A 24,199-nucleotide genomic window follows, 5' to 3' on the forward strand; every position below is an offset into this window, starting at 1 on the left:
ATATATCGGAGATTAGGTGATACATATTTCCGTGACAGGTAACAGTGTGATTCGAATCTTCCGCTTTATTGAGACTGTTGATGTTTGCAGGTTGCTGTTGGCGATGCTAGCAAAGCTGCAACGATAGTCGTGCCGCATAACATATTGATATTAGTGGTGTGGAATAGGCCCTGTACTTCCACCCCTCGCATTCTAGTAGTGACCGCACTTTTTAGATCTTCTGATTTGTTAATGATATCGTGATTGGTGTACTGGTGATGGTCACCGCGTTACTTAGTATTTGGATTGGTGCAGTTGGCAAGGCTGATGTCGCTGGTGACCATTATAATACTGAGTAATGTTTTGTGTCCCAAGTTCCTCAAACGTGTGCTCTTATTATTTTGAGTATAAAAGGCTGCCACATGTCCATGATGTTGAACAGTCCCTTTTGGCTGCTTGAATTAATCATGCTAGAAGCTGGACTCAGAACGCACTTCACATTTGTCTTTTGCATAGCTCCTTAATTATCTATAGCTAGCTGTTCCAAAGCTGTCATCGAAGCTCTCAACTCTTCGTTACTCCTAATTACAATGGGTCATCATTGGCAAGTTGGAAACGTTTGATATGAGTTACGCTAGCTAACTGTTATAGTCCTGCTTGCTCGATGACCTGCAAGACCCGGTGCGTGAGTAAAGGTCACGTCGAACGATGTTCGGTCCATAACACATATCATACGTCTGGCAAGCAATGTGCAGGTTGCCACGCAGCCGAGATCCGAGCAGCAATTGAAGAGTCGAAGAAGAATCAAGATGCAAAAGAAGATGCAAAGAAGAAATGAAAACAATCGGAAGAGGCATTGCAGGTACGCACTAACTAAAACCCTCCATCCTTTGACATAGCGTATAATGATGTGAATTATCCTCTAGAAACAATGGCGCGGGTCATTTATTACTGTTGCTAGTTGAAGTTTGTGGTTGATATTAATTCCTACGGATTGAATATGGATATCATTTGAAATGGAAATCGTACAAGGTATTCAACTCGTCAGCTAGATTGGTAATTGAAATATTATGGGGGACGCACTTACTGAGTCAAACTACTGAGTGATAGTGAATCTGTCTGGAGATACAATCACATAGACCCCATGGGTGGCTATACTAGACCTTTTAGCTATCTAGAGGGGCGATATATTATTCACTTGAGAGTTAGAATATTTAGCCATCAAGTACCACCAAGCCCTCCTAAACCCCTCCTGTCTATTTACTTGACTGCAATGAGGCTACTATTCGCTCTGGGATTATAACAATGTCTGTCAGAGTTAGCACTCTACTAGAATAATTATGACAAGTGCAGAGGCTTGGGTCGAAACTGGATACTATTCAAAATATAATAATCTACTCGGGCTGCAAAAGTCCTTGATCAGCCAATTCTTTGTTGGAATTGGTGGGTTGACTCAACTTTAAATACAATTGGACTGCCAGCCCTGATCGCCTTGGTCTCATTGGCTTGTTCCATGAAGCGAAGTCTTTATCATCACTTTCAACAATGCCTGCAAGTAAGTAGCGCACTCCAAAGGCCACCAGCGAAAAGATTCGAACCTAAACCACCATACCTAACTGCGCAGGACAGATATCATAATATCGGACTTTGCAAGGCCGTCAACCTACGTTATACACCGTTACGAAAATATTTCTCTAATAACAAATTCGCGTCGTCTGAGAACCTGAATAGCAAAACTTGGCCTTGAGAGGAACCTATCACTACGCTTCTACCTTTAACCCTACAGGTGTAAGGTCTATCGGTAGAGGGACGAAATTGGTTAGGTAGGTATATCAAGTTCTGTCCTTTCCAGGTGATCCAATTGCGTTCTTCATTGATGCTGAATAGGGACCACTCGGGCCGGCCCCTTAGGATCGACGTTGTTTCCTCGAGTGCCGCGTCGCTGATGTCAAATTTCCATGCCCCTAATTCCGTCACGAAGACGTCGGGGTAGTCTGTATCCATACGCATAGATTGGAAAGGGTTGGATATGGTGTCCAATAGACGGCACTGCTTCTCTGGTGGCGAACCGGGACTCCAGACAGCCATAGTTCCATCGGTGCAGATTGATACCACCTTGCTACCGTCCTTCGAAAACATTACTGCACGTATATAGTCGCGAATCTTACGCTCGTCGGACATGTTGCTTTCCGGTTCGTTTTTGTCTTCATCAACTAGATTCCAGATCATGACGTGAAGGTCATCACCAGCCGACGCTAAACGTTTTCCATCATGTGAGAATGCTACACTATAGACATAGTCATAATGGCCTCTAAATATCCTAATCGGCTTGATCTCTTGGGGAAGTTGATTCGCTTCATCTTCTTCATGATCTTTGGACGTTAGGCTGGGGTCAAGAGCGGCGGCAGACATATCCCAAAGAGCCACACAGTAGTCGTCGGAGGCCGTCGCTAGGAAGTCTTCATTGGGAGAGAAGGTAGCATCTCGTAGCCAGTTGCTATGCCATTTAATGTGAAGCTTGGGCGTGTTTATCCGACCAGCGGATTTAATGTCCCAGACAATCGCTGTGCTGTCAGATGAAGTCGAGACCAGAAGCCCTCCTTTTGGCGAGAACTCCATCGATGTGACCTGTGCTTTGTGTACCTTGTTGAATGTACTCCGCCGAATGCCTGTCTCGCCATCCCAGAGACAGACAACACCATCCGTTGACGCGGACGCGATGAATTTGCCATCAGGGGAAATAGCTAAGCAACCAACGGACTGTCTATGTCCTGGTCCATTATCGACCGCAATGTTTACCGTCGACCGATCCGATCGTCCCTCGCCACTCGACTCAGCTGTCGCGCTTGTATCCCAGACCCGGACGTTGCCATCCTGAGACGATGACACCAAACGGCTGCCATGGGGCGCAAAGGCGACTGTCCATATCGCGTCCGAGTGCCCCTTTAGAACTTGGCCAGGTTGTGTTAGCACTTCGTCGCTGCCCCAGTCTCCAGGTGACTTCTGATTCCAGATCGCAATGGTACTGTCACCTAATCCCGTAGCTAGACGAGTCCCATCGGATGAAAACGACACGCTATTAATATAGCTGCTGTGGAATTTTAGTACTACTCGCGTTTTGCGGGCATCAAGATCCCAGATGCGCGCTGTTGTGTCGTCCGAGCCCGACGCAAGGAATTTCGAATCTGGCGAAAATGCAAGTCCATCAATAATGTCGGAGTGACTGGGTGTCATGTTAATGGGCGGCGTTCCATAACTGGTATTTGCGAACATCCCATCTTCATTTATCTTGTTAGCCGATTCTCCGCGGCTTGGGTCATCGCTGGGTGAATCGTTTAACTGCAATCCCCTGTCTGGCAGTCTGTGAATCGGTCGACCAGTCTTGGTATCCCAGATTATTATATCCAAAGCGACGTTGCTGGAGGCGAGACGGCTACCGTTCGGCGAGAACCTGATGCATCTTATCTCGTTGTCGTCTTCTAGCCACACGCAGACTTTGTCAAAGTTGGGGATTTCCCATACAACCACAGCGCTCCCCACTGCAGCAGCCAACCTATCTCCTGCTGATGTTATTGAAATGTCATGTATGCAGCCTGAGTCGAACTTGTCTGGGTTGCCAGTAGTTCGCCCATCCTCCAAAGCCGCACGTGTTTTCTTTATGATATCTGGCAACCGAATTAGCAGTGCACCCGTCGAGAGTACCCAAACATTAATAAGATCGGTTTCGAAAGCTGCGATTAGAGCGCTACCATCAGGCCCCGTAGTCGACATCACTACGCGATATACGTAGCCTTCAAAGCCGTCAAGTACATGCTGTAGTCTACCTGTCTTCACGTCCCATAGCCGCACATAATAGTCGTCTGAAGATGATGCCACAAGCGCTCCATCGGGAGAGAAGCAGCAACCGCGGACCCAGTCTTCGTGTTCCATGACATGGCGTGGGCTATCGCCATGGCGGTCCAGCTCAATTACGGGCGGTGTAAGAAGCCATGGGAACTCTTTAGGCAACAACCTCTCTCTAACTGGGTTCTCACTTGGAGAAAACAAAAGGCTATTTTCGGTTGTGATAAGGGTATTTCCCGAGTACAAACTCTTCTGGGTTTCGTGGAATCGCATAAACTTTGTGACATCTTGTATGCTCTTGAACACCTCAATGGCATCTTTGGTTAAAGGTTGCTGGAGCTATGGATTTGAACACATAAATGTTAGTGTCATGTTTGATTTCGTAAAGAACCACGGTGATGGGTGATCGGGGCTAGAATCTTATGTTAAGAGACTTACCCCAGCATTAAGCGCAACATTAAGTTCGGCTATCATGTCTAGAGTTTCATGTAGTAAATCTTGAGAGTCAAAGACCTTGAGCCATTGCAGCAGGTTATCGTTGAGCACCTTGCGAGCCAAAGTCAATGCCTCTGTGTCTTGATTGTCCATTTCCGACAAATGCTTGATCCAAAATATTGTAGCATAGCCGACGAATGTGTCTTCCGGTGGATATTCGAGGTTTCTTAGGAGTACATTGAGGCATCCTTTCGTCATAGTCGAATGTTGTTGTTTCAGTAGATTCGATTCCTTCATTTTGTCGCGAATAAAATCCTTCCCAGATGAGTGCCTAAAGTGAAGCGTTTCTTGGGATATCGTTAGAAACGAGGACAGCATATTGTGGACAAGCATGACTGGGTCCACTGTTCGCGGCAACTCTATGATATCAACTAGCTCAGAAACGAGTAAAGGTCTATATGCGACGGCTACTGCGGCAAGAATTCTGTTGCAATAATCTTGATCCGGTATCTTCAAGCAGTTGACGACAGTATTGAGCTTTGTGATATTATCATCGGAGGTCTCATTAGGTCCCATGTTCCTACTATTAATGACCGCGTTGCTCAAAGAATATAGGGACGAAATGTTCGGTGCGAGTTGATGGAGTTCAGTGAGAATCTTGGGAATATTCCAAGGTGATGTAGATGCCGTCGCAATCGCGAAGTCAAGTGCCATATCTAGCCACATCATATTGCCTTGAGATATGTCCCCAAGTTTTATCGCCAATTCTTTTCCAAGACATTTACTATACCCGGATTTCTTGGCAATTCTGGTGGCTTTGGTAGCCGCATAGTCCTGCGTGATTTTGCGAATCTGTGCTAAGTTTGAGCTAATGGTAAGATGAAGTTGCATCTCTGTGCCTTTAGAGCCTAAATATGCATCACCTCCGTCTCGATCAAAAGAACACAGCCAACGAACGTTGTCCGAGATTCGTACTGACGTAGAAATTAGAGTGTATAGATTACTGAGACCCCAATCGGATTTACGGCCCCTAGAACCTATCTTATCCGTTGGACAGAGCTCGTCTTCACGAATTGTGAATTGGTCGACTGCGTCGACCACAAAGTATGTTCGAGAGAATTTGGGGTCACCAATCAAACTGTAGAAAACAGTCGACATGGCGTAAAAGTCGTTGATGTTGTCGTAGAGTGTTCTCTTCATGTTCTCGAACTTGCGTGTCAAGTGTCGACTGAGAGAGGGCTGTTGGTGGAGAACATGTGCTATAAGACTTTTGACGAGGAACAAAACTCCTTCTTGAGGAGGAGCACCGTCCTGACTGAAGAAATACGCCACGTGGGGCTTGATAGGATCGGAGTGGCTCTCATCTTGCTGTGATAACTTCCGTGCAGAGGCTCGTAGCAGCAGAGTCTTGCCGGAACCGGGATCGCCGTGCACCCAAAGTATACGACACGGGTTTGTAGGACTCCAGTCAGTAAAATTCTTATATTCTTCCGTCCCGTATGCCCACTCATACATCTGCGTGAGAGTGTGTCCCTGATCACTTTGTAGCGAAGCATCGAGTTGCTGATCCATCTGCCACGGCATTGTTATTTCCACATCCCTCTTGAGAGGTGATGAGCGGCTGTAGAGCAGTTTTCTCAGTAAGTTCTCCAGCTCCCTCCTGTTTGAGGCCGGTGATTCTGTGTCTAAAATTGACTTGGCCTGACTGGCTTTAAAAACTCGAGTAATTGAGTTCCTCAAATTTTGACGGTCGAAGCTATTTCGAAGTTCATTTTCCCTCATTTCTATTTCCATGTAGTACTCACTGAGCTGTAATAGCAGGTCCTCTCGTGTAGAGACCTCATGAAGTCCACACACGAAAAGAATTTCATACGCGAGAATAGCCTCGTACAAATTAATGAGGGCAGCTACTGAGTTGTTCGAAGAAGGCTCAGCTTCATCATCATTCTGGTGACCAAAAAGCTCAGACAGATTAATGTACCATTCTATCCTCGATATAACCGAAATCATATCTGAATGCGTGGGCTTCTGTTGAGATTCGATGTGTAATAAGCCCTGTGGTTAAAATGTTCATCAGTTGATGTGCTCTAGTCCGAATAAAACAAGGTGAACTCACGTGTACAGCAAGACAGGATGCCATCCATATGAGAGACGTATGTGGTGATTCTTGAATAGATAATCGCATTATATCTTCGATAAACTGAGCGCTGTTCATAGACTCGTTGCTGGTGGACTCTGCATCAGATGTGCTACTTTGCTTTTGAGACGACACGCTATTTTGAACGGACTCGTCGTCTTCGCCATGGTGACGTTGACCTAACCATAGCTCAATGATATCCTTCATTTGAACCTGTCTAGCTAACCGAACTTCCTGGTCGATGATGTTATGAGATAATACAGCCTCAGGTAACAACCGAAGCGGTGATTTAAATCGCACTCTGCGAGATAAGTAACCGGAAAGGATCAATTCGTACAAGCGCAGCAGTTCAGGCCTTTTGTATTTCAGGCGGTCATATGCATCATCCCACCATGAAATTTTGTACTTGTCTAGCTTGGGAGCTGATGTATGTGATTGTTGTGCGATTCGAGGCTCTGCCGGCGAAGTGGCTGGACGTGAGGAAGTCGAACTTCCACTACTGTCAGCACTGCTGAGAGCATCCTCGATCGACCCTATTATTTGATTGCCACTGTGGGCTACTGTGGTTCGTATTGTAGGATTGGCTGCCGGTGAAGCTTCTTCGCGCAAGCTTAGAGGATCGCTCAGAAGGTTCACAGCCGTCGTAGTCGGATGATGGGGTTTGGGTTCAACTACAGACGTAGTCCTCGATGGATTCTCGCCCACTTCAGGAACTTCCTCCTGTGAGTTCACAGGGTTGTTGAAAGAATCAGTTGCTTTGGTAGTTGGATGGCTGGCTTCAGATTGGGCTGGGAGCGTAGTCCTCGGTGGATTCCCATCTGCTGGTACCTGAGTGCCGCGTCTCCTTAAACGCCTGAACATCGCATGAAAATTATACTCGAGTGACTTGAGGGTGTTAGAGTGCCGCCTATTTTCGTTAGGATCTCGATCAGATCGGTAGAATGAGGGGTATGAAAATCGACTCACGGCATCTCAGAGCCTGTGCATGGGTATAGCAGATAGTACTACGAAGTAGAGAGACGCGTAAAGCAGCTTATTGATAAATGGATTGGGGCAAGCTGAAAAGACATGGAGGGTGGACATGGGTGATTCTAAGCGAGTCATTGTAATATGCATACCTCCCTTGGAGTCCATAGATCAACTGAGGGTAACCCCCCAGTCAGCCTGATAGTGCCCCAAGCTTTTACAGGTAGAATATTTTTTAATAGTTTACGCTAAGTACTCCATATAGAAATATTAGAATGATATGTAAAGAATGCAGCTTTGACTTAGGTATGTTTGTTAAGGGGGGCTAGGTTAGAGGCCTAACTAGGTATTTAGGTACCTGTTTTTACAAGTGGCGCGCCTAATGCAAAGGTCGAACGCAAAAGCCTTCGGCATTAAAGTTAAAGGCAATAAAGGCAATGGAGGATAATGGGTAATTAGTAATTCTTATAACGTAAAGTACCCTTTTTGAAAATTCTACCTGCAAAAGCTTGGGGTACTATCAGGTGAGCTGAGGGGGGTAACCCTCAGTTTGTCGCATCACTCCCTCGTAAGTAGGTAATCTGGATCTATACCTAGGAAGCTGAAAACGCGTTGCTTGCCTTGGCATTGGGCGGATTCTACTCTTACTGGCCCAGCAAAGCCCCCTCTCTTGCTGTGGTTACACTCTGAATCCCGCTGACATCGATCTTACTGCGTACCGTTCGTGCATGTACCCGAGATGTCAAGCTATAGTTTTGTTCCCTCAAAGAGCCCAGTCACCCTACTTAAACATTCAGTCTGTCTCCATGGGTATAAGCATAGGCAAATCGTATAATAACAGCAATTCATCGGTATGCCAGGCTCCTTGGCCTTGATATAATATTACACCCATACTCTTTCTCTTAGCCTGACTTAGCCTTACCAAACCCCTTGGTATTCAAATCGCCATTATACAGTGACTACTTTCATACCAATAACTTAGTTGCTCTTTCTCATTTATAGTTTCCGGCCCTTACATCTTACCGAGAGAAGACGGCTTGCAACATGGCCTCTGAATTTATCGACCCCTTTAATCTAGACGAAGAAGAGTATTACAATGAGGACGCAATTTATGAGGCAAACATCGAGAACCTGCCTGAGTCCGCCCGCTCCGACTTATTCTTGTACCAGAAATCAAATAACGAAGGCAATGGCACTTTCAAAAACACAAGAAAAGGTGGCGATAGAAGCCACCTTGTTTATGGCAAGGAAAAAGCCGTTTACCATCTTACAGTGGAGCGTCTGGTGTGGATCGATGGGTGGCGTCAGTCCACCACAGTCGAAGGTCAAAAGCAAAATCGCGACGAGATGACTCTTGTGGTACTCAAGTTTGTTCTTAATACGAAGACTCGCGGTACGAAGGTGGGTTTTGCGTCAGCTGAGTTGAGATTCAAGTCAGAAGACAAGAGGGGCAAGGATCCGAAGGTAGTGGCGTGGGGGCCGTTTCGGTACCCCGAAACTTGGAATCCAACAGCAGCCCAGCGAAGGGTCAATATTAGCGGAGAGGCTAACGTTGGAGCCGATCCAGCTTCGTTCGGATTAAGCGCCGAGACTGAGACTTCCTGGGACCGGATAGATTTCGACAGCGGTAGATCCCAAAAGTTATTCAATCTTAAAAAAGAGGAGGCAGAACCAAACGGTGTCATGTGGAAGGTCAAGCAAAACGAGCTTCACAAACAAGGCATCACTCCAGAATTCCGGGTCGCCGTTCTCATATCAAGGTCATCGTCAGATCCGTATTTAGTGGATTTCCGCTTAGATGTTCATACCGGGACTATCAGCGAATTGGAGAGCCGTGTCAGGAACTGGTTGGGGTTTCAAGGAGGCTATAGTCATTTCTGGCGTGCAAGTCCACGACCAGGCAACAAAGAGAACTGTTACGGAGAGGGGGTTCACATTGCTCAATCTATCGACGCCGAAAACCTCGGGGCTCTGATAACGAATCCCAGCGACTGTGAAAATTTGAATCCTGCCTGGTTGAATGCGTGGGGAAGATTCGAACTACCCAAGGTAATTGCTGAGCCCGAGCCTCTTGATGCAGACGCAAGGACGAAGGTTCATATCAAGGCAGCTATGGTCGCAGACGACAGATCATCAACGGCACCAGTAGAGAATAACGAGCCAGCTCCTAATTCTAACTCCGATTCCCCCTCTGGCTTCAAAACTCGCCTAGCTGTACAGGCCTCGCCTCCGCTCGCAATCGACCACGGTAGACTTGTTTCGCTCGAGATCCGAGCTGCACAATGTGAAGCCAGAATAGCAGCACAAGACCAGCTTATTTTAAACCTACAGCAAACAGTGGCTAAAATGGAGAAACTTCTTGAGAGAGCACATTGAATACCATCGTCACATTCATTCATTATCTCCCCCTCTCCCCGGAGCAAATGATTTTGCTTCTCATAATTCACGTGATCGTAAGTCCATTCCCTTAAGATCCTGTCGCGGAGGAGATTATGAGGGAGAGTGAAAATTGCTAGTGCTGCGTGGAGAAAGACACCACTCATTGACCAGTTGTGTATTTTACCTTTATGTGCGTCGTGTCCCTCGTTTTGTAACTGCAATGCTATCACGATTTCCCCGGGGTCCTATGTATCAGAATGGGCTTTATGTGTAGGGACATAATTTTGCACCCTAAGGAAGACTGCCAAGCTTGATCTCACGAAACATTTGCTGATAAGCCCCCACGAAAACATTGGTTGACTAATTAATTGATTTTATTCACTACTACATGCATTGATCCTCTAAAGCCTCTGCGTCCTGACGCTTCACCTTCCGAAGATCCTCGCGATGGGGGTCAACGGGCTAGCCACCTAGACAGGTATGAGGTTATCGAACATAATGACCATATAGGAGCGTTATGTATATAAATCTGCGGGTGACACGTGTCTCTGTAACATAATAGACCAATCCATCAATTACACCTTAATTGGATGCCATCGCTTGTATCTGACAAAGCCCCCGCGAAAACAGACTAGGCATATTTAAAGCTTCATAAGTACACTACAGTAGCTGTGTCCCATCTATAATTTTACCCACAGTAAGCTACAGCTGGACCAGGTAGTAGTAGATATTACTGATTGGAAATAAGACGGACCTGGACACCTAGTTGATTTGGAACCATTTCGTTACAGGGTGTACGGAGTAGGTAGGTACTCAATTCCAAAATCACGCGGGTGAGACAGAGTGTCGATTCATCAATGGAATATCACGGCGAACACTTTTGTCTACTATACACTGGCTTAGTAGTATTTCTGACGCTTACCACGGCTCACGGCGACCTTTTATTCCCTGCGCGCTTGTACCCTATACATTAGCTGGATTTGATCCGCGGTGTTAACCGCTTATAGGACATTGTACATGTTCAGTTGTTGGGGGCCAAAATGCATTTATGATCGGCGACTACCGTACTGATACCCTGGTCGAGATGTCCAGCTACACTATTTTCCCTGCCGAATGGTACCCCTCGCTCCTTTGACGAGGCTTAGCTATCGACTAAACTTCCACATCTCCGTGTTCTTCAACAAATGCCTTGGTTGGAGATCAGCTCTCGCTTCCCTCGTTTCTCTGCCGACTGAGAATTAAATTAACAGATCAAGGCGGCCCATCCATCACAGCCCCTTAATTCACCGCCGCGCTATCAAAATGGCTGCGGACATACCCAACAATAGGGGAACTGTTGAGAGACCGATGACGAACAAGGGTACAAAACCTCTCCGGAAGGAAATCAACAAACCCTCGGCAAATAAGACATGGTCAGATCTAGCCGCAAGATGGGAGAGTGCCGGTGCGGTAGACACAGGAATCTACACTTTGCCCTCACTTATGCCGGTAATTAAATCTCTCATCGTCAACCAACTGAAGAATGGAGACATAGAGGAGGCTCGCAACGGAATCAACGACTTCATAGATGGGAAGGAGAAGGACCATAAAATCGACGATTGCGTCCGCTGGAACTTGCTACTTCAATGTGTTGAGATCTCTCCAGACGAGCCCGACGACATACAGCCTCAGGTGGTAATCAGTGAAATGATTATAGAAAAGTGGCCGCACCTTGCCTTCCAAAATCAGTATAACGACTCGGTTTTTGGGAAATCCTTCGAAGACAAATGCGTCTTTTGGAAAATGCATTCTGCTACTCCCAAGAAAGACAAGAGAATTCCATTTTATGTAGCTGTTGAATGCGGCAATGCTAAGGTTGTTGGGACTATAATTGACTCCGGGCTGCGCCTTCAACCCACCTTGCTACTAACTGTAGCTCGAGGGCACGATCCAGCCTCCAAGCCCCGTGCGACAGCATTGGAGCTTGCTACTAGGGCCGAATCCGGGCGCATCGAGACTATAAAAGAACTTCTAAGGGTCGACGGCATCATACAATCTACGGGCGAAGACAAATCATTCAACAGCGCTCTAGAAGAAGGAATGCCTGAGGTTGTAGAGATATTTCTTCAGAACAACCAACTGGCCGCCACCTTCGTCACGGGCCGGTCCATCATTCAAGCCATGAAAAAAATCGACGAAGCCAAAGGTTCTTCACAAAAGAAAGATGTGGAATCAGATCCTAAAGTTGTCAACGCTTCTCGCATCGTTGAAATTCTAGTCACGAAGGCTAAAGGCGGGGTATTTGATGTTGAGGTCTTAGAAAACATCATAAAGCGAGGCTTGATGAAAATATGGCGAGCTGCGCCTAATAAGACCCTATCCCACGAACTGAAAACTGTTCTGCTTCATCTGGCTGTGTTTCACCAGAAGTATGAATTTGTCGAGGAGTTTCTTAAGGAGTACCCGTTTTCAGCAACTGTAAAGCGCCCCCTAAAACTTGAAGGTTTGTTCATGAAAAAGGAGGAGGCTGAGTACCCGCTATGGTATAACAACCATGAATGGCTGTACGATAGAGCCGTGTTCTCCCCGCTGAAAAGAGACTCTACTTATACAGAAAGTACGCGATACAAAATCCGGAACAGTATTGTCAACAAGCTCATATATACGATAAACGATATGGAAAAACTGTCAGATATCTTCCATGAGTCTAATGGTAGGCAAATCACGGAATTCTAAGTTTTGGTAACTTCTAACCGCTACTTAGAACCCTGTAAGATAATTATTTACTACTTCACGATCGTTCAGGCTCCAGCTGCTCTTACGTCCATCCGTTATTTAGGGGCTTCTAATAACATCGCTCAATCCAGTTGGTGATCTCTGTTTTGATATATCGCGTATAAATCCAAGCCCTTATACGATATCGAATTTTGTAGATTCTTTGATCTCACACAGTGGGACACGAGAACTACTAGCGTACGAGCAGACACTACGATATGCTGAATTTCCGCCCCTCGACATGATGGTGGGAGATAGGGAAACATTCAAGGAAAACACATACCTTGAACACGACCACACCGAGGTGTTCAAGATTCTCAAGTGGCTTGGTGACAAGAAGGTAAACAAGATTATTAAACTAGTGGTTCCTGACCGATTAATCAATCCTCATAACGACCTCCTGATGGCGGCGGAAGTGCTTAAGTTCAAAGTTGAGGTTCTCGATTGGAGGGTTCTCGATTTATCCATCTCTATTTTCGGTGAACCCGCGAAAGAAAAGATCAAGGAACTGTATCTGTATTCGAGCGGTAAAAGGGCAACGATAAACCATTGGTTCGGTTCTGAAGGGATTCGCACACTGAAGCGCGTAAGTCACTTTCCTTACCCACAATCTCATGAAATACAACCTCTAACAGCAATGCACCCTATTGCAGCTCGACCATCTCGAGATTAAAATCATCAAGGTTTGGATTTCTCTGTCCCCGTGACTTTATATATTAGTTCGCTTTACCTAACAAGGTGAACCTGAAGGAAACATGTACTGTAGGATACTATCAGAAACTAGTCGAGGATGTTCAAGGGGAAGTGGACAAACTACGCGAAAATGTCTTCCCCAACCTTACAGCCCCACGGGTGAGCGTTGTGCCTTGGTACCCTACACCCAAGCTAGCAGATCTGAATGAGATGTAAGCCGACCTTGGAAATGGAGCGACTGCAATACTTAATGCTGACAACACATCAGAGCTCATCGAATAGCCCCAAAGCTCGCTCGATGGCTGCAGAATTTGGAAGTCTTCGTGAAGCGCGCACGCCGCGATAACAGCCACTACAGGCCTACTAAAGTCGCTATTCTCGACAACGGAATATTAAGCATCCCACCCGTCTCATCTGACTCCGCCAAAGATGGGGCCTCCGGTGAAGGGAAAGGGGATGGTTCGGAGGACAGGAGGAGTCTCTGGCCACGGATTCGAGATGGCCGGTCCTTCGTCGACGAGAACTCGAGGCTTAGTCCGTGGCTATTCGCGTCGGATCCCCACGGGACGCAAATGGCAAACTTGATCTGTGCCATTGACCCCTGCTGCGAGATTTACGTAGCAAGAGTTGGCGAGGACTTCTTTGGGATTACGCCAGCTAGAGTGGCAAAGGTATGTTTATTATTTCGAGATTTGTTTCGGGTTGCTGACTAGATTAAAATCACTTGCTCAAAGGCTATCAATTGGGCAATAGATAGGGGCGTGGATATCATATCCATGAGCTTCGTCGTAGGAGAACCCTATGAGCCCCTGCGCAAGGCCTTAGAGAAGGCGACGGCACACGGCATTGTCATGACCTGCAGCACGCACGACGAAGGGTCTCGAATCACCAATGCCTTTCCCGCCAAATACAAAGGAGAATCATTATCGCTTATAGTCCTAGCAGCTTGTGACGAGTTCGGAGAACTTCTCCGCCCCGTGGACCAGCAAGAGTATCACTACAAGATCCGAGGTAACGATGTGGCGGCAGGCGTCATCCCCTTCTTGAAATGGGAGGATACGATATCCGGCAGTTCCGTAGCCACGGCTCTCGCAGCGGGCTTGTGCTCGTTGATATTGACTTGCGACCGGCAGGCAAACCCGGACAAAAAATACGTGATCGAGGAAAAGAGTATTAGTAGCCCCAACACCCGTTACGCTGTGGTTAAGAAGCATCTAAAGGATATGCTGTCGGAGACAGATGATCAATTCATACTTCTGGAGAAGTTTGGAGGCATCGATACACCGCGGATTGGAGATACTGTTCTTGACAACCCCGAAATGGCCATGAGTGGAGGACGCAGCGCTAAAAGCGTTGTGGAGACATTTAAGAGACATTGAGTCTTGTTATTAGAAGTTTAAGTAATATGAATATCGTTATGGATGGTGTGGTCGCGCTTGTGGTAGTAGATACTGAAAATACCCTATTACCTAAAGTACCTTTTCAGGGCATTTCCATGGTGAGCTTGAACTACGCAACGTTAATTCTTATTAATCAAGGAGGCGCGTATTCTTACCATGAATCTTCAGACTGGCTCATCAAACCAAAACGAGATATCGATGCAGTTGTCGCTGTCGTTTAAAGCCAGAGCCCCTAACTCTTGCAAGACAGAAATCAACGAGGCCACCTCGGTTGGCCAAAGCTATCACTTATGGAATGTAGGAGAACCGCTAACGGCGGCGAAAACCTAACCAACCCCCGGCCCTAATTGGTTCTACTTCCTAAGCAGGCCTACCGCGCTTGCAAGCTTGCTTGGGAAACGATCTAGGTTGAAAAGGCCAATAGACGACTTGAACCATGCTATTTTCACAGCAGATTTGGCTGTGGATACTTCGGATTCAATCTTTAATCGAGCTACTCGGTCACATAACCTTGGGTATTTACTCGGCACCCGATTTCAGGAGACAAGATCCGCAGGTGACCTAAATCGTGCCATTGAGGTGATAACAAGAGCAGTTGATACTACACCTCAAGACCACCCTGAGCGATCTCAATTCTTAAGCGACCTAGGAACCTATCTCAGCTGGCGATCAGTTTTGATAGACTCCACGACTGACTCCGACTTGAACGATGCACTCCACTACTTTAAAGAAGGATGGAGTTGTCGTACAGCCTCCCCATCAGACCGAATTTCTCTTGCTAACCGAGCGGCTCAAATCCTTGCCTTGCAATCGAAGTGGAAAGAAGCAAGCCAGCTACTAAAGGAAGCTGTGAACCTTCTACCCACCGTAAGCCCAAGGTCGTTAAAGCATACCTAGCGACAAGCAGGACACACTCCCAGGTTTCGCTGGCTTGGCCTCTTTGGCAGCAGCCGCGTCTCTCTATGCGATCGAAGGAGAGGAAGGGGTATATGAAGCCTTGAAGCTTCTTGAGCTCGGCCGCGGCATCATTGCTAGTGTGCTCATGGATATGCGAATGGATGTCCGGGATCTCAAACAGAAATACCCCGATCTGGCAGACAAATTCGTATCGCTTCGAGACAAGCTAGATTCCCCAGCTGACAAGCTATCCTCTTTGAGTCTTAAGGAGGATGCGACTTCATGGGAAACCGAAGCAAAACAACGTCGTGAGACAGACCAGAGATTCAACGAGCTTATCACGGCGATTCGAACGAAACCTGGTTTTCACAACTTCCTTCTTGTTCCAACAAGGGAGGAGTTAATGGCTGCTGCAAATTTAGGGCCTATTATTGTCGTCAATTTAAGCCCTTATCGATGCGACGCGTTCCTCATCGAGCGCCACCGAATTCGAGTGCTGAGATTACAGAATCTGACATTGGAACAAGTCCAGAAATGGGTAACAGATCTCCGACTGCCTTGTTCGGTGGGCATGGTGTCAATGCTAGAGGGGATTTGGGAGACGATCTGCTACCCGTGCCTTGATGCCTTGGGATTTCGTCCTAATACATCTATTGATCATTGTCCTCATGTATGGTGGATTCCTACCGGGCTCTCAGCCAGTTGCCGCTTCATGCAGCAGGATGCTACCAACGAGGGTCTACTAATACGGTTCTTGATACGGTCATATCGTCGTATGCCTCGTCCATCAAGACGTTGGTGCACGGACGCCAATACCATCTTTCTACCGAGTCTCTATCCAAGGCTGTCTTAGTGGCCATGCATACAACGCCAGGCCTAATATCTGCGAATAGAATTCTCCCCTTTGCCGAGAAGGAAGTGAGTGCGTTGAAAGACCTTTGTACGTCGCTTCAATTAAAGCCAGTTACTCCAGCGCCATATAAGGACGACGTATTGAGGTCTCTGAGCGAATGTAAGATATTTCATTTCGCGGGTCATGGAAAATACAATCCAATGGACCCTTCACAGAGCGCCCTACTCCTCGAGGATTGGCAGGCTAACCCACTTACCGTGGGCGACCTGCGCGATCACAGGCTTCAAGACAACCCGCCGTTCCTTGGATATCTATCAGCCTGTTCGACCGGGTCGAACATGACGGAAGATCTCGCCGACGAGTCAATCCATCTCATTGGCGCCCTCCAATTCGCGGGCTTCCGGCACGTGGTGGGGACCCTCTGGGAAGTGTCGGACGCACACTGCTTCCATGTAGCCAGAATCCTGTACGAGACACTGCGGGATGAGAACATGACGGACGCGTCAGTCAGTCGAGGACTTCACCGAGCCATCAAAGAATTGCGCGATAAGGAAATCAAGAAGGGCGGACAAGGGAGATTCTGCACCTTGGGGAGCTCCGAGGCTAACGCGCAAGGAATGGCAGGATTTTATTGGGTTCCCTATCTTCATTTTGGCGGATAGAGACTTGTTGGATAAATACGCCATGGTACTGTATGTAACTCGGTTGAATGTGTTTTATGGTGTTGTCTCTACCCTACCTAAGTAATTAGCTAGTAAGCAAATTCGCATGGAGAGCTTCCCACCCACCAGGTTCCGACAGTCTGCCATTCTCGACAAACCATCAATATCTGTCATGTCTACATGTAGCCTGTCTCTTCTGTCTGCTTACCTACAGGACAGGCAGGTTAACCCGAAGTAGAGAATTAGGCCCTTCGCGTGTCGCGTCGTGTCTTGGGTGGTGTGGTGCTTGAATTGACGTCTTTTGCAGCATCTCATTCGCCCGTGGACGCATTAGCGCGATGATCTGACTCGGCCTGTCCTGGGAAACGCAGCCAATGATCAACAGCATCGCGCAACACACTCGTTTCGAAGAGAGACAGGCGTGTGTCCTGCAAAGTGGTCGCGCGAACTGATATGATGGATCCTAGGTTGCGTGGTATTAATTTGGTGTCAGGCTGACTGATGGTATACCGGTATCGCCCATTATAATATCATCTTGTCATATGAGCGATACCTACCTACCTACATTTTATATGAGCATGCTTTGGTTGATTTATTTTTATTTACTTTCTTAGTGACGTGAGACATCAACACCACCACCACCACCACCACAACAAACAACAACAAATTACCATACTAATTGGAATAGCTACATCTTAGGGGCCTGGTCTAGCGACTACGAATGCACTAGACTAACACCAAATTCAAGTGCAATCCTGTTTAAATGACGGTACAATAGGTAGGTAAGTACTTAGGGAATCAATCATCTATCCCATCCACCTAGTCCTAGATCTACTGTCTTAGTCCGTGTGCTGTTGGTATCTATCTCTTCCGATCTCAGTCATGTGTCTGCGTCTGTGTCTGTGTCTGTGCCTGTGTCTGTCCACCCCGCTATCGCTCCAACCTAGACTAGGCTAGATAGGTAAGGATAAGGAGTAAGTACCTAAGTAATTATAAGCGGGTGGGTCGCGCTCAGCTTCTCGCTCACGCCTCTTTTCTCTCCACGCCCATTCAGTACTTATTTACTTACTTACGTGGACGGAATAGCGTCTCGGCCAAAGGTTGCTGCATTATAATCCCATTTTACTCAATACCGACAATACCGACACTCCCTACCAGACGGACCCTATCTACATCTTCTGCCTGCGTCTTCTGCAAGGTACGTTCGCATTGCAACAATCGTACTCCACCTCCACGTCCAACGTATTTTTCGCTCTGGGCCCTGGGTTCGAGCATGTCCTGAAGCACCGCACCGCTTCGAGTCCTTTCCGTTCCCCTCTTTCCCTCTATCCCTTTCCTCCATCCCTTGTCTTGTACCTGTCCGTCTGCCTCGATATATCCTCGATATCCTCGACCTTCGCCCGACCCTCGCCCGACCCGTCCCCGTCTCGCCCACCCAATCTTATCTCGGAAGCCTCAGCTGGGTCGATATTCAGGTCTAGCCCATGGCCTGATTGACGCCCCGTACTGCATCAAGCCCCGATCCATACGTCAAGGCTAAGGCTACTGACACACACATCCTCCACTCCAGCACACGTGGAACATTCCTCGGCACTCGCAGGAGCCCCCGTCGCGAATTCCACTGCTACTCTACGATCCCCTGCTTGCACGCCCAAACCGAGACTACAACGCACCCTCGATCCCGACTCTGATCAGACCAAGACTTCCAAGCATTGAAGGGATATTTAGTTATCTCGCATACCACCCACAAGTCTTATTGTAGATCGGTATATCCTCGTTGTCGATCCGTCGATTAGTTTCACGCGGCCATGGACACCATGGAGCAAGACTTCCACACAGCCCCCATCCCGGGGCCCCGCGAACACCTCGATGCGCTCCCCGATACACATGATACCCACGCCGACGTAGTGGCACGCCCCCATACTGCCCCAGATCAGAATGGCCATGAAGTATATCATCAACAATCACAGTCCCTCGACCAGGGTTTATCAGACAGTCAGCACCATGACGATGCAGACGTTGCCGGACGATACGAGACGCATCCCTCTACCACCCATCCGCAGTCAATATCAAGGCCTCCATCAGGCCTCTCTGGTGCCGGTGGGGATCGACAGGCGACATATAGTGACCGGGGCAGCAATGGTACCGATCAGGCCAGTACACGCAATCAGGTTGTTATCAAGGTCGGCATGGTAGGCGATGCCCAAATCGGCAAGACCTCCCTAATGGTGAAATATGTCGAAGGCAGCTGGGACGAAGACTATATCCAGACACTGGGTGTGAATTTCATGGAAAAGACAATCAGCATCCGTAACACCGAAATCACATTCAGCATATGGGATCTGGGAGGCCAGAGAGAATTCGTCAACATGCTACCACTCGTTTGCAACGATGCGGTCGCTATCTTGTTCATGTTCGATTTGACAAGGAAAAGTACGCTTAACAGCATCAAGGAATGGTATCGCCAAGGACGGGGATTCAACAAGACTGCTATTCCGGTCCTCGTTGGCACCAAGTACGATCATTTCGTCAACTTCTCGCGGGAAGAGCAGGAGGAGATATCAAGCCAGGTGCGCTAGATCATCAACATGCAGCTGCGAAGTCAATTCACTGACCAGGTATCTCCAGGCACGGCGGTTCGCCAAGGCCATGCGTGCTTCGCTGATCTTCAGCAGCACGAGCCATAGTATCAACGTTCAAAAGGTACTGCAGCCAGCCTTAACTCTCGAGCTCTCAAGAATAGGTGTACTCACTGTTTGCACAGATATTCAAGATCGTCCTGTCCAAGGCATTCGACTTGAAATGCACGATACCCGAGATCGAGAATGTCGGCGAGCCGTTACTGCTCTATCAATCATGCTAGAGCGCACAAAGCAATGTCAGCTTGAAACCATCAACCCAACAGCTTCGCAACTGCCCAACGCTACCTATTCCCACTACATATATACAACACAACAGCTTCGAGCAGAAATAGCTGACATGCTCTTACGAATTGAACGGCCACCCACGAATAGCCTATGTTCCCAAAAATTTGCCAGATATATTTTCAAACAACTAGACCATCTCGCTCACGTCACGTCACAGCCCTCGATGATTCGGGCTGGGCCTCGGTTCTCTTCAACTATTAATCCTAGATATCCGTGAGAGAAAAGATGGAACTGGCCAGCGCCACGAAGGAAATAAAAATCCAAATCTCGTTGGCGCAAGACAAGAACACATTCTCCTTTGTTTCACCCTCTTCGTATTGGTTTAGATCCTGCGGGTTCTCCACTACAAATTGCATAGTATCGGAATGGTAAACGGACGTTTAGGCGTCGAAGGGAAAGAGAGGCAAAAAGAATAACAACCCCCTGAAAGGCACACTTGCAGGCAGACATGGCTTTATTGTACAGCTATACTGTCAAGAATTGATTTTGTGTGCCAGGGTGGGAGATTGCTTCATTTATGTGATTTTGTTTTTCCCAACAAACAAACAAGACTCTTTTCTGAACCAGAAAATAATGGAAGATCTAGAGTCTTACGTTGCAAGAAAGGAAAGATTCTTTTTTTATTGTAATAACTAACTATCGCATTGACACCCAGAAGGAGGAAGACGAAGAAGAAGATGAAGAAGAAGGATGGAATATGTTGCGTTGCGTGTAGGTCGATAGAATGCAGCAATAAATAATCAAGAATGAGACATTTTTCTCTGCCCGAAGCGAAGTATGTAATGAATGTGTCTAGTGAAGATGGGATTGGGAATGATAAGTGTCTATGAGCTTGGTTGGCTGTCTTTTACGAAGATAATTGATATGCCTTGGGTGCATAGGTGATTCGGGAAAAGTTAAGTTAAACCCTTATAACTAACTATGAGTATGAGATTAGATTATGCAAATGCTACAGTAACTATACAATAGATGTAATACAAACACCAACCAGTCCGACAGCGACCGACTTGGATGTTCTAGAGTTAAGCAGAGATCCGACCGACCAAGCGGTCATTTAGTTCATCATGACTTTTGCCTTGCCTTTTTTTTTTTTTTTTTTCATTTCTTACGACGCATTCATTGTGGACAGCACATCGCTGGACAATGCAATGCAATGCAATGCAAATGGATGAAGGCGGTTTATTCGTCCTTCGAACCGCCCTTCTTCACGGCTTCGCCCTCGCCCTTCTGCGGGTCTTCGCGCGGGTCCTCACCTCGCGTCTTCTTGGACGGTGCCTGGGACGAACTCGTCGCTGCTTTGGTATCGCCTGCCCTGATCTGTTATGAAGGTGTGTTGGGTTAGCACTGGCTAGACTAGACTAGACTGGACTGAACTGGACTGGACTGGATTATTTGTTTCGGGCGTTGATGAATGAATGTTTGTTTGGAAGGAGGGGGATCTGAGGTATTGGGAATCTTTCGCGTAATAAGCAAAAGGAACAAAATCACATACCCGCTTGTTCAACTCCTTCTGCCCTTCCTTTCTCTCTTCCCAGGCTTCCGCTAGATCCCGGTTGTCGCTTGGGGGGGGAGGCGCGGCACGGCCGACGCTGGTGGCCTTGTCGGGATTACTCGGGTCGTCGGCGCCCTTGGGCGCGCTGTCGTCGCCCGCGGGCTTGTCCTCTGCTGATGGCTGCGAGGCGCCCGAGTCGGACTTGTCGCGCGGGCTCTGGGTCTCCTCTTTGCGGCGCTTCGCGATCGCGTCGGCTGCTGCTGGCCCGTGCGCGCCGCCTGCGCCCTTGGGGGGGCCCGAGAGGAGGTATGCTAGGCCTACGCCTGTTACGCCTACGGCGCTTATCAACCTAGGGGGACGTGTTAGTATTTCATGTTTTGTGGTTTGGGGCGGTTGTAGTGATTGAGTGATGCTTTGCTTACCAGGGTAATTCGCTTGTCTTCTGCGCTGTGCCGTGCACGTCTGCGTATCCCCTCCTTGATAGGGCCGGACGCACGGACAGGGTGGCTCTCCTGGCTTGTGCCCGGAGGGAGCGCTGGGCTAGAGTCCGAATGCTGAACAACATCGTTGCTGGGAACTTTGGATGAATTGGGGAAAAGAAAGATATCAACCAATTCGCTGGGATTCGAGTTAGCTATAGTAGAGATCTTTGCGGTTTCGTGATATTATATTTTGTTCGCTTGTTGAGGGATAATCATGCCCCGGGTCAGCTGGATGAATCGCTCGCCCGCTCGCTTACTTACATCAGTCAGGTGGTTTCAAGGTCTATAGCAATATGAGTATAGATAGATGGATGTGTTGAACTGGACGAGAATTCCACGGTGATCCCGAAGCTAATACTTCCAGCAATTGGATTTGAAGATGATGAGGTTGGATGATGAGGTTGAATGACTAGGTAAGTCGAAGCTGTGATGAAATAAGTGTGCTTAGAAGAATGGCAGGTAGGTGGTGACGCCATACATTGGTCCAGAGGAAGAGCTATGGTGGGGCCCTGGCTTTCTGATACTGTACCTTTTGTACTGTATTTACTCTACGGGAAGCTTTTGCTTAGCCGCGGCTGAGGAAGAATGCGGATCGTCTTATTTTCGGATAAGTGACGGGATTGATTGAATGGGGATTGCATCCTTGCAACTGTTTTTTTTTTCTGCGATGTAGTGTAAAATATCCCAGGCAGACCCAGGCAGGCGAGCAGGTACGATCGCGATGGCATTGGTTGATGGGATTATAGCAAAGGATTGTAAGCTTAAAAGCTCTACCTAGCTTAAAAAGTTTACCGTCGATCTATCAATATCTGCTATAACGTAGACGTGCTATTCCTGATCTCCCTCTTTTCCTTTCCCTTAGCCGAATGAAGATGCGATGGCCTCCAGTGTGCTCTAGCGTAACGCCTCTGTTAGTTAAGTAACCCTCTCTCCACTTATCGGTAGTGATATGAAGGCCGCCTATATTAGGTATTGTCAACCTGATGTGGCCGCAGCTCACATATTCCTGGAATAATTTCCCACCGGTACCTCCAGACGTATATAACTGTGTATGTTTGTATGTTTGTGCTGTGATTTTGAAGAAAAATAGACTAGGCCATGCTCAAGTACAGTAGGTTTCATAGTACTCACGCTGGTGTGGCCATGATCGGAAAGCGGATAGTTGGAGACGTGGATATCCATATGGAGCTCGGCCTTTAAGCTGCATGCTGTGACTGGAACTCTTTCCCAAGCTATTTTCCATAATAAAAATGGGAAGAAAATGGCTACTGAGTCGGTTCCCGCACTCCATGGGAATATCTAGCTTTTAGAATTATCATCATTATCAATCTCTGTCATAATGGAGCTGGCCATGTTTGCGAGTTGAGCATAAGGCATTGTTCAACATGGAATTGGAGGCTAAACAGGGCCTGGACTGCGCTCGGTCAGAGCTCAGACTCGGTGGTAATGCGCAAAGATAAATTCTCACACCTCGTTGCCGTATTGGTTATCTCTTCAAGCATGTTACCTACATGTAACACATACTCTGTGCGCGTCACGCGATAGTTATGGGCAGAGGAAACTATGCCTGCCTTCCAAGTTCACCCTAATGCATTTCGTCCTGTTGTTACTCTCAGTTGATGAAGAACAGGTCCAACTTATATTCTTATCTACCTTCATCATACACGTCCTTCTTTCTCACCTTGGCCACCAGAGAGACAGTTATTGGTAGGATTTGAAAGCCTTGGCCCTCGTCTGACCATCACATGAGTCTGACATGAGGGTGGGACGGAGTCTGGACGGAAGAGGGCCCACTTTCCCCCGCATTCCCAAGTTCGCGGGGGATCCCAGACAGCGTTCTAGCGTCCCGCTAGTGCCGTAGCTACTCGGAATAGGCAGTGAACTACAGTGAGCTACAGCACGGTAGGGTTAGTGTACTACTACTATCATGTAAGGATATGAAGTTTTCCTAGCTCTGTATTTGCGGACCCATGTAAAGGCATGGGTAGTTTGCCACGGTATCTCGTTATGCTCGAACCACTGAAGACTACGATTTTATGCAAGTATCTCGACTTCATCGCAGTGGGGCGAGATGCTAGTGCCCAAAAAGGACCTGACAAGGCACACTTTACCCAACATAAGGGAGTACTGTAAGTAGGTAGGTATCTGTACTTATTGGTAGAATGGCAGGCGGGTATAACGGGCACAATGGCTTGGGTGTTGGAGCAGGAGGGGTGGGGGGTTCATCGGCCACCTCACCTCGCAAGATCGCAAGATCGCGAGATACCATCCCACTCACTGTAACTACTTACTCACCTGCC

The 24,199-nt window shown here is 47.6% G+C and overlaps 6 protein-coding genes across 6 annotated transcripts; 4 read left to right on the forward strand and 2 right to left on the reverse strand.

Moving 5' to 3' along the window:
• Positions 1-1,464: 1,464 nt before the first annotated feature.
• Positions 1,465-7,605, reverse strand: F5B22DRAFT_111272 (uncharacterized protein). The gene is made up of 4 exons (XM_047968780.1): positions 7,361-7,605; positions 6,374-7,301; positions 4,261-6,312; positions 1,465-4,161 (listed from the first exon to the last, which is right to left on the reverse strand). The coding sequence occupies exons 1-4, from the start codon at positions 7,363-7,365 to the stop codon at positions 1,648-1,650; spliced, it is 5,499 nt and encodes a 1,832-aa protein (XP_047831717.1). The 5' UTR covers positions 7,366-7,605; the 3' UTR covers positions 1,465-1,647.
• Positions 7,606-8,045: 440 nt separating this feature from the next.
• Positions 8,046-10,188, forward strand: F5B22DRAFT_603512 (uncharacterized protein). The gene has a single exon (XM_047974752.1). It carries the CDS (start codon positions 8,405-8,407, stop codon positions 9,734-9,736), a length of 1,332 nt encoding a protein of 443 aa, XP_047831718.1. The 5' UTR covers positions 8,046-8,404; the 3' UTR covers positions 9,737-10,188.
• Positions 10,189-11,041: 853 nt separating this feature from the next.
• On the forward strand, positions 11,042-14,565 carry F5B22DRAFT_645793 (uncharacterized protein; the record flags this gene model as incomplete). The annotated part of the gene is made up of 7 exons (XM_047978637.1): positions 11,042-12,431; positions 12,483-12,488; positions 12,586-13,079; positions 13,147-13,176; positions 13,244-13,398; positions 13,455-13,857; positions 13,921-14,565. 7 exons carry the CDS (start codon positions 11,042-11,044, stop codon positions 14,563-14,565), a joined length of 3,123 nt encoding a protein of 1,040 aa, XP_047831719.1.
• Positions 14,566-15,628: 1,063 nt separating this feature from the next.
• F5B22DRAFT_645794 (CHAT domain-containing protein) lies at positions 15,629-16,998 on the forward strand (the record flags this gene model as incomplete). Its single annotated transcript, XM_047978638.1, has 2 exons — positions 15,629-16,233; positions 16,377-16,998. 2 exons carry the CDS (start codon positions 15,629-15,631, stop codon positions 16,996-16,998), a joined length of 1,227 nt encoding a protein of 408 aa, XP_047831720.1.
• Positions 16,999-18,815: 1,817 nt separating this feature from the next.
• F5B22DRAFT_645795 (P-loop containing nucleoside triphosphate hydrolase protein) lies at positions 18,816-19,861 on the forward strand (the record flags this gene model as incomplete). Its single annotated transcript, XM_047978639.1, has 3 exons — positions 18,816-19,568; positions 19,627-19,701; positions 19,763-19,861. The coding sequence occupies 3 exons, from the start codon at positions 18,816-18,818 to the stop codon at positions 19,859-19,861; spliced, it is 927 nt and encodes a 308-aa protein (XP_047831721.1).
• Positions 19,862-21,104: 1,243 nt separating this feature from the next.
• On the reverse strand, positions 21,105-21,982 carry F5B22DRAFT_645796 (uncharacterized protein; the record flags this gene model as incomplete). The annotated part of the gene is made up of 3 exons (XM_047978640.1): positions 21,105-21,242; positions 21,418-21,766; positions 21,840-21,982. 3 exons carry the CDS (start codon positions 21,980-21,982, stop codon positions 21,105-21,107), a joined length of 630 nt encoding a protein of 209 aa, XP_047831722.1.
• Between the last annotated feature and the right edge of the window lie 2,217 nt (positions 21,983-24,199).

The sequence above is a fragment of the Xylaria bambusicola genome (assembly GCF_022495145.1).
Source record: "Xylaria bambusicola strain CBS 139988 unplaced genomic scaffold F5B22scaffold_16, whole genome shotgun sequence".
In the NCBI taxonomy this organism is placed as follows: Eukaryota; Fungi; Ascomycota; class Sordariomycetes; order Xylariales; family Xylariaceae; genus Xylaria; species Xylaria bambusicola.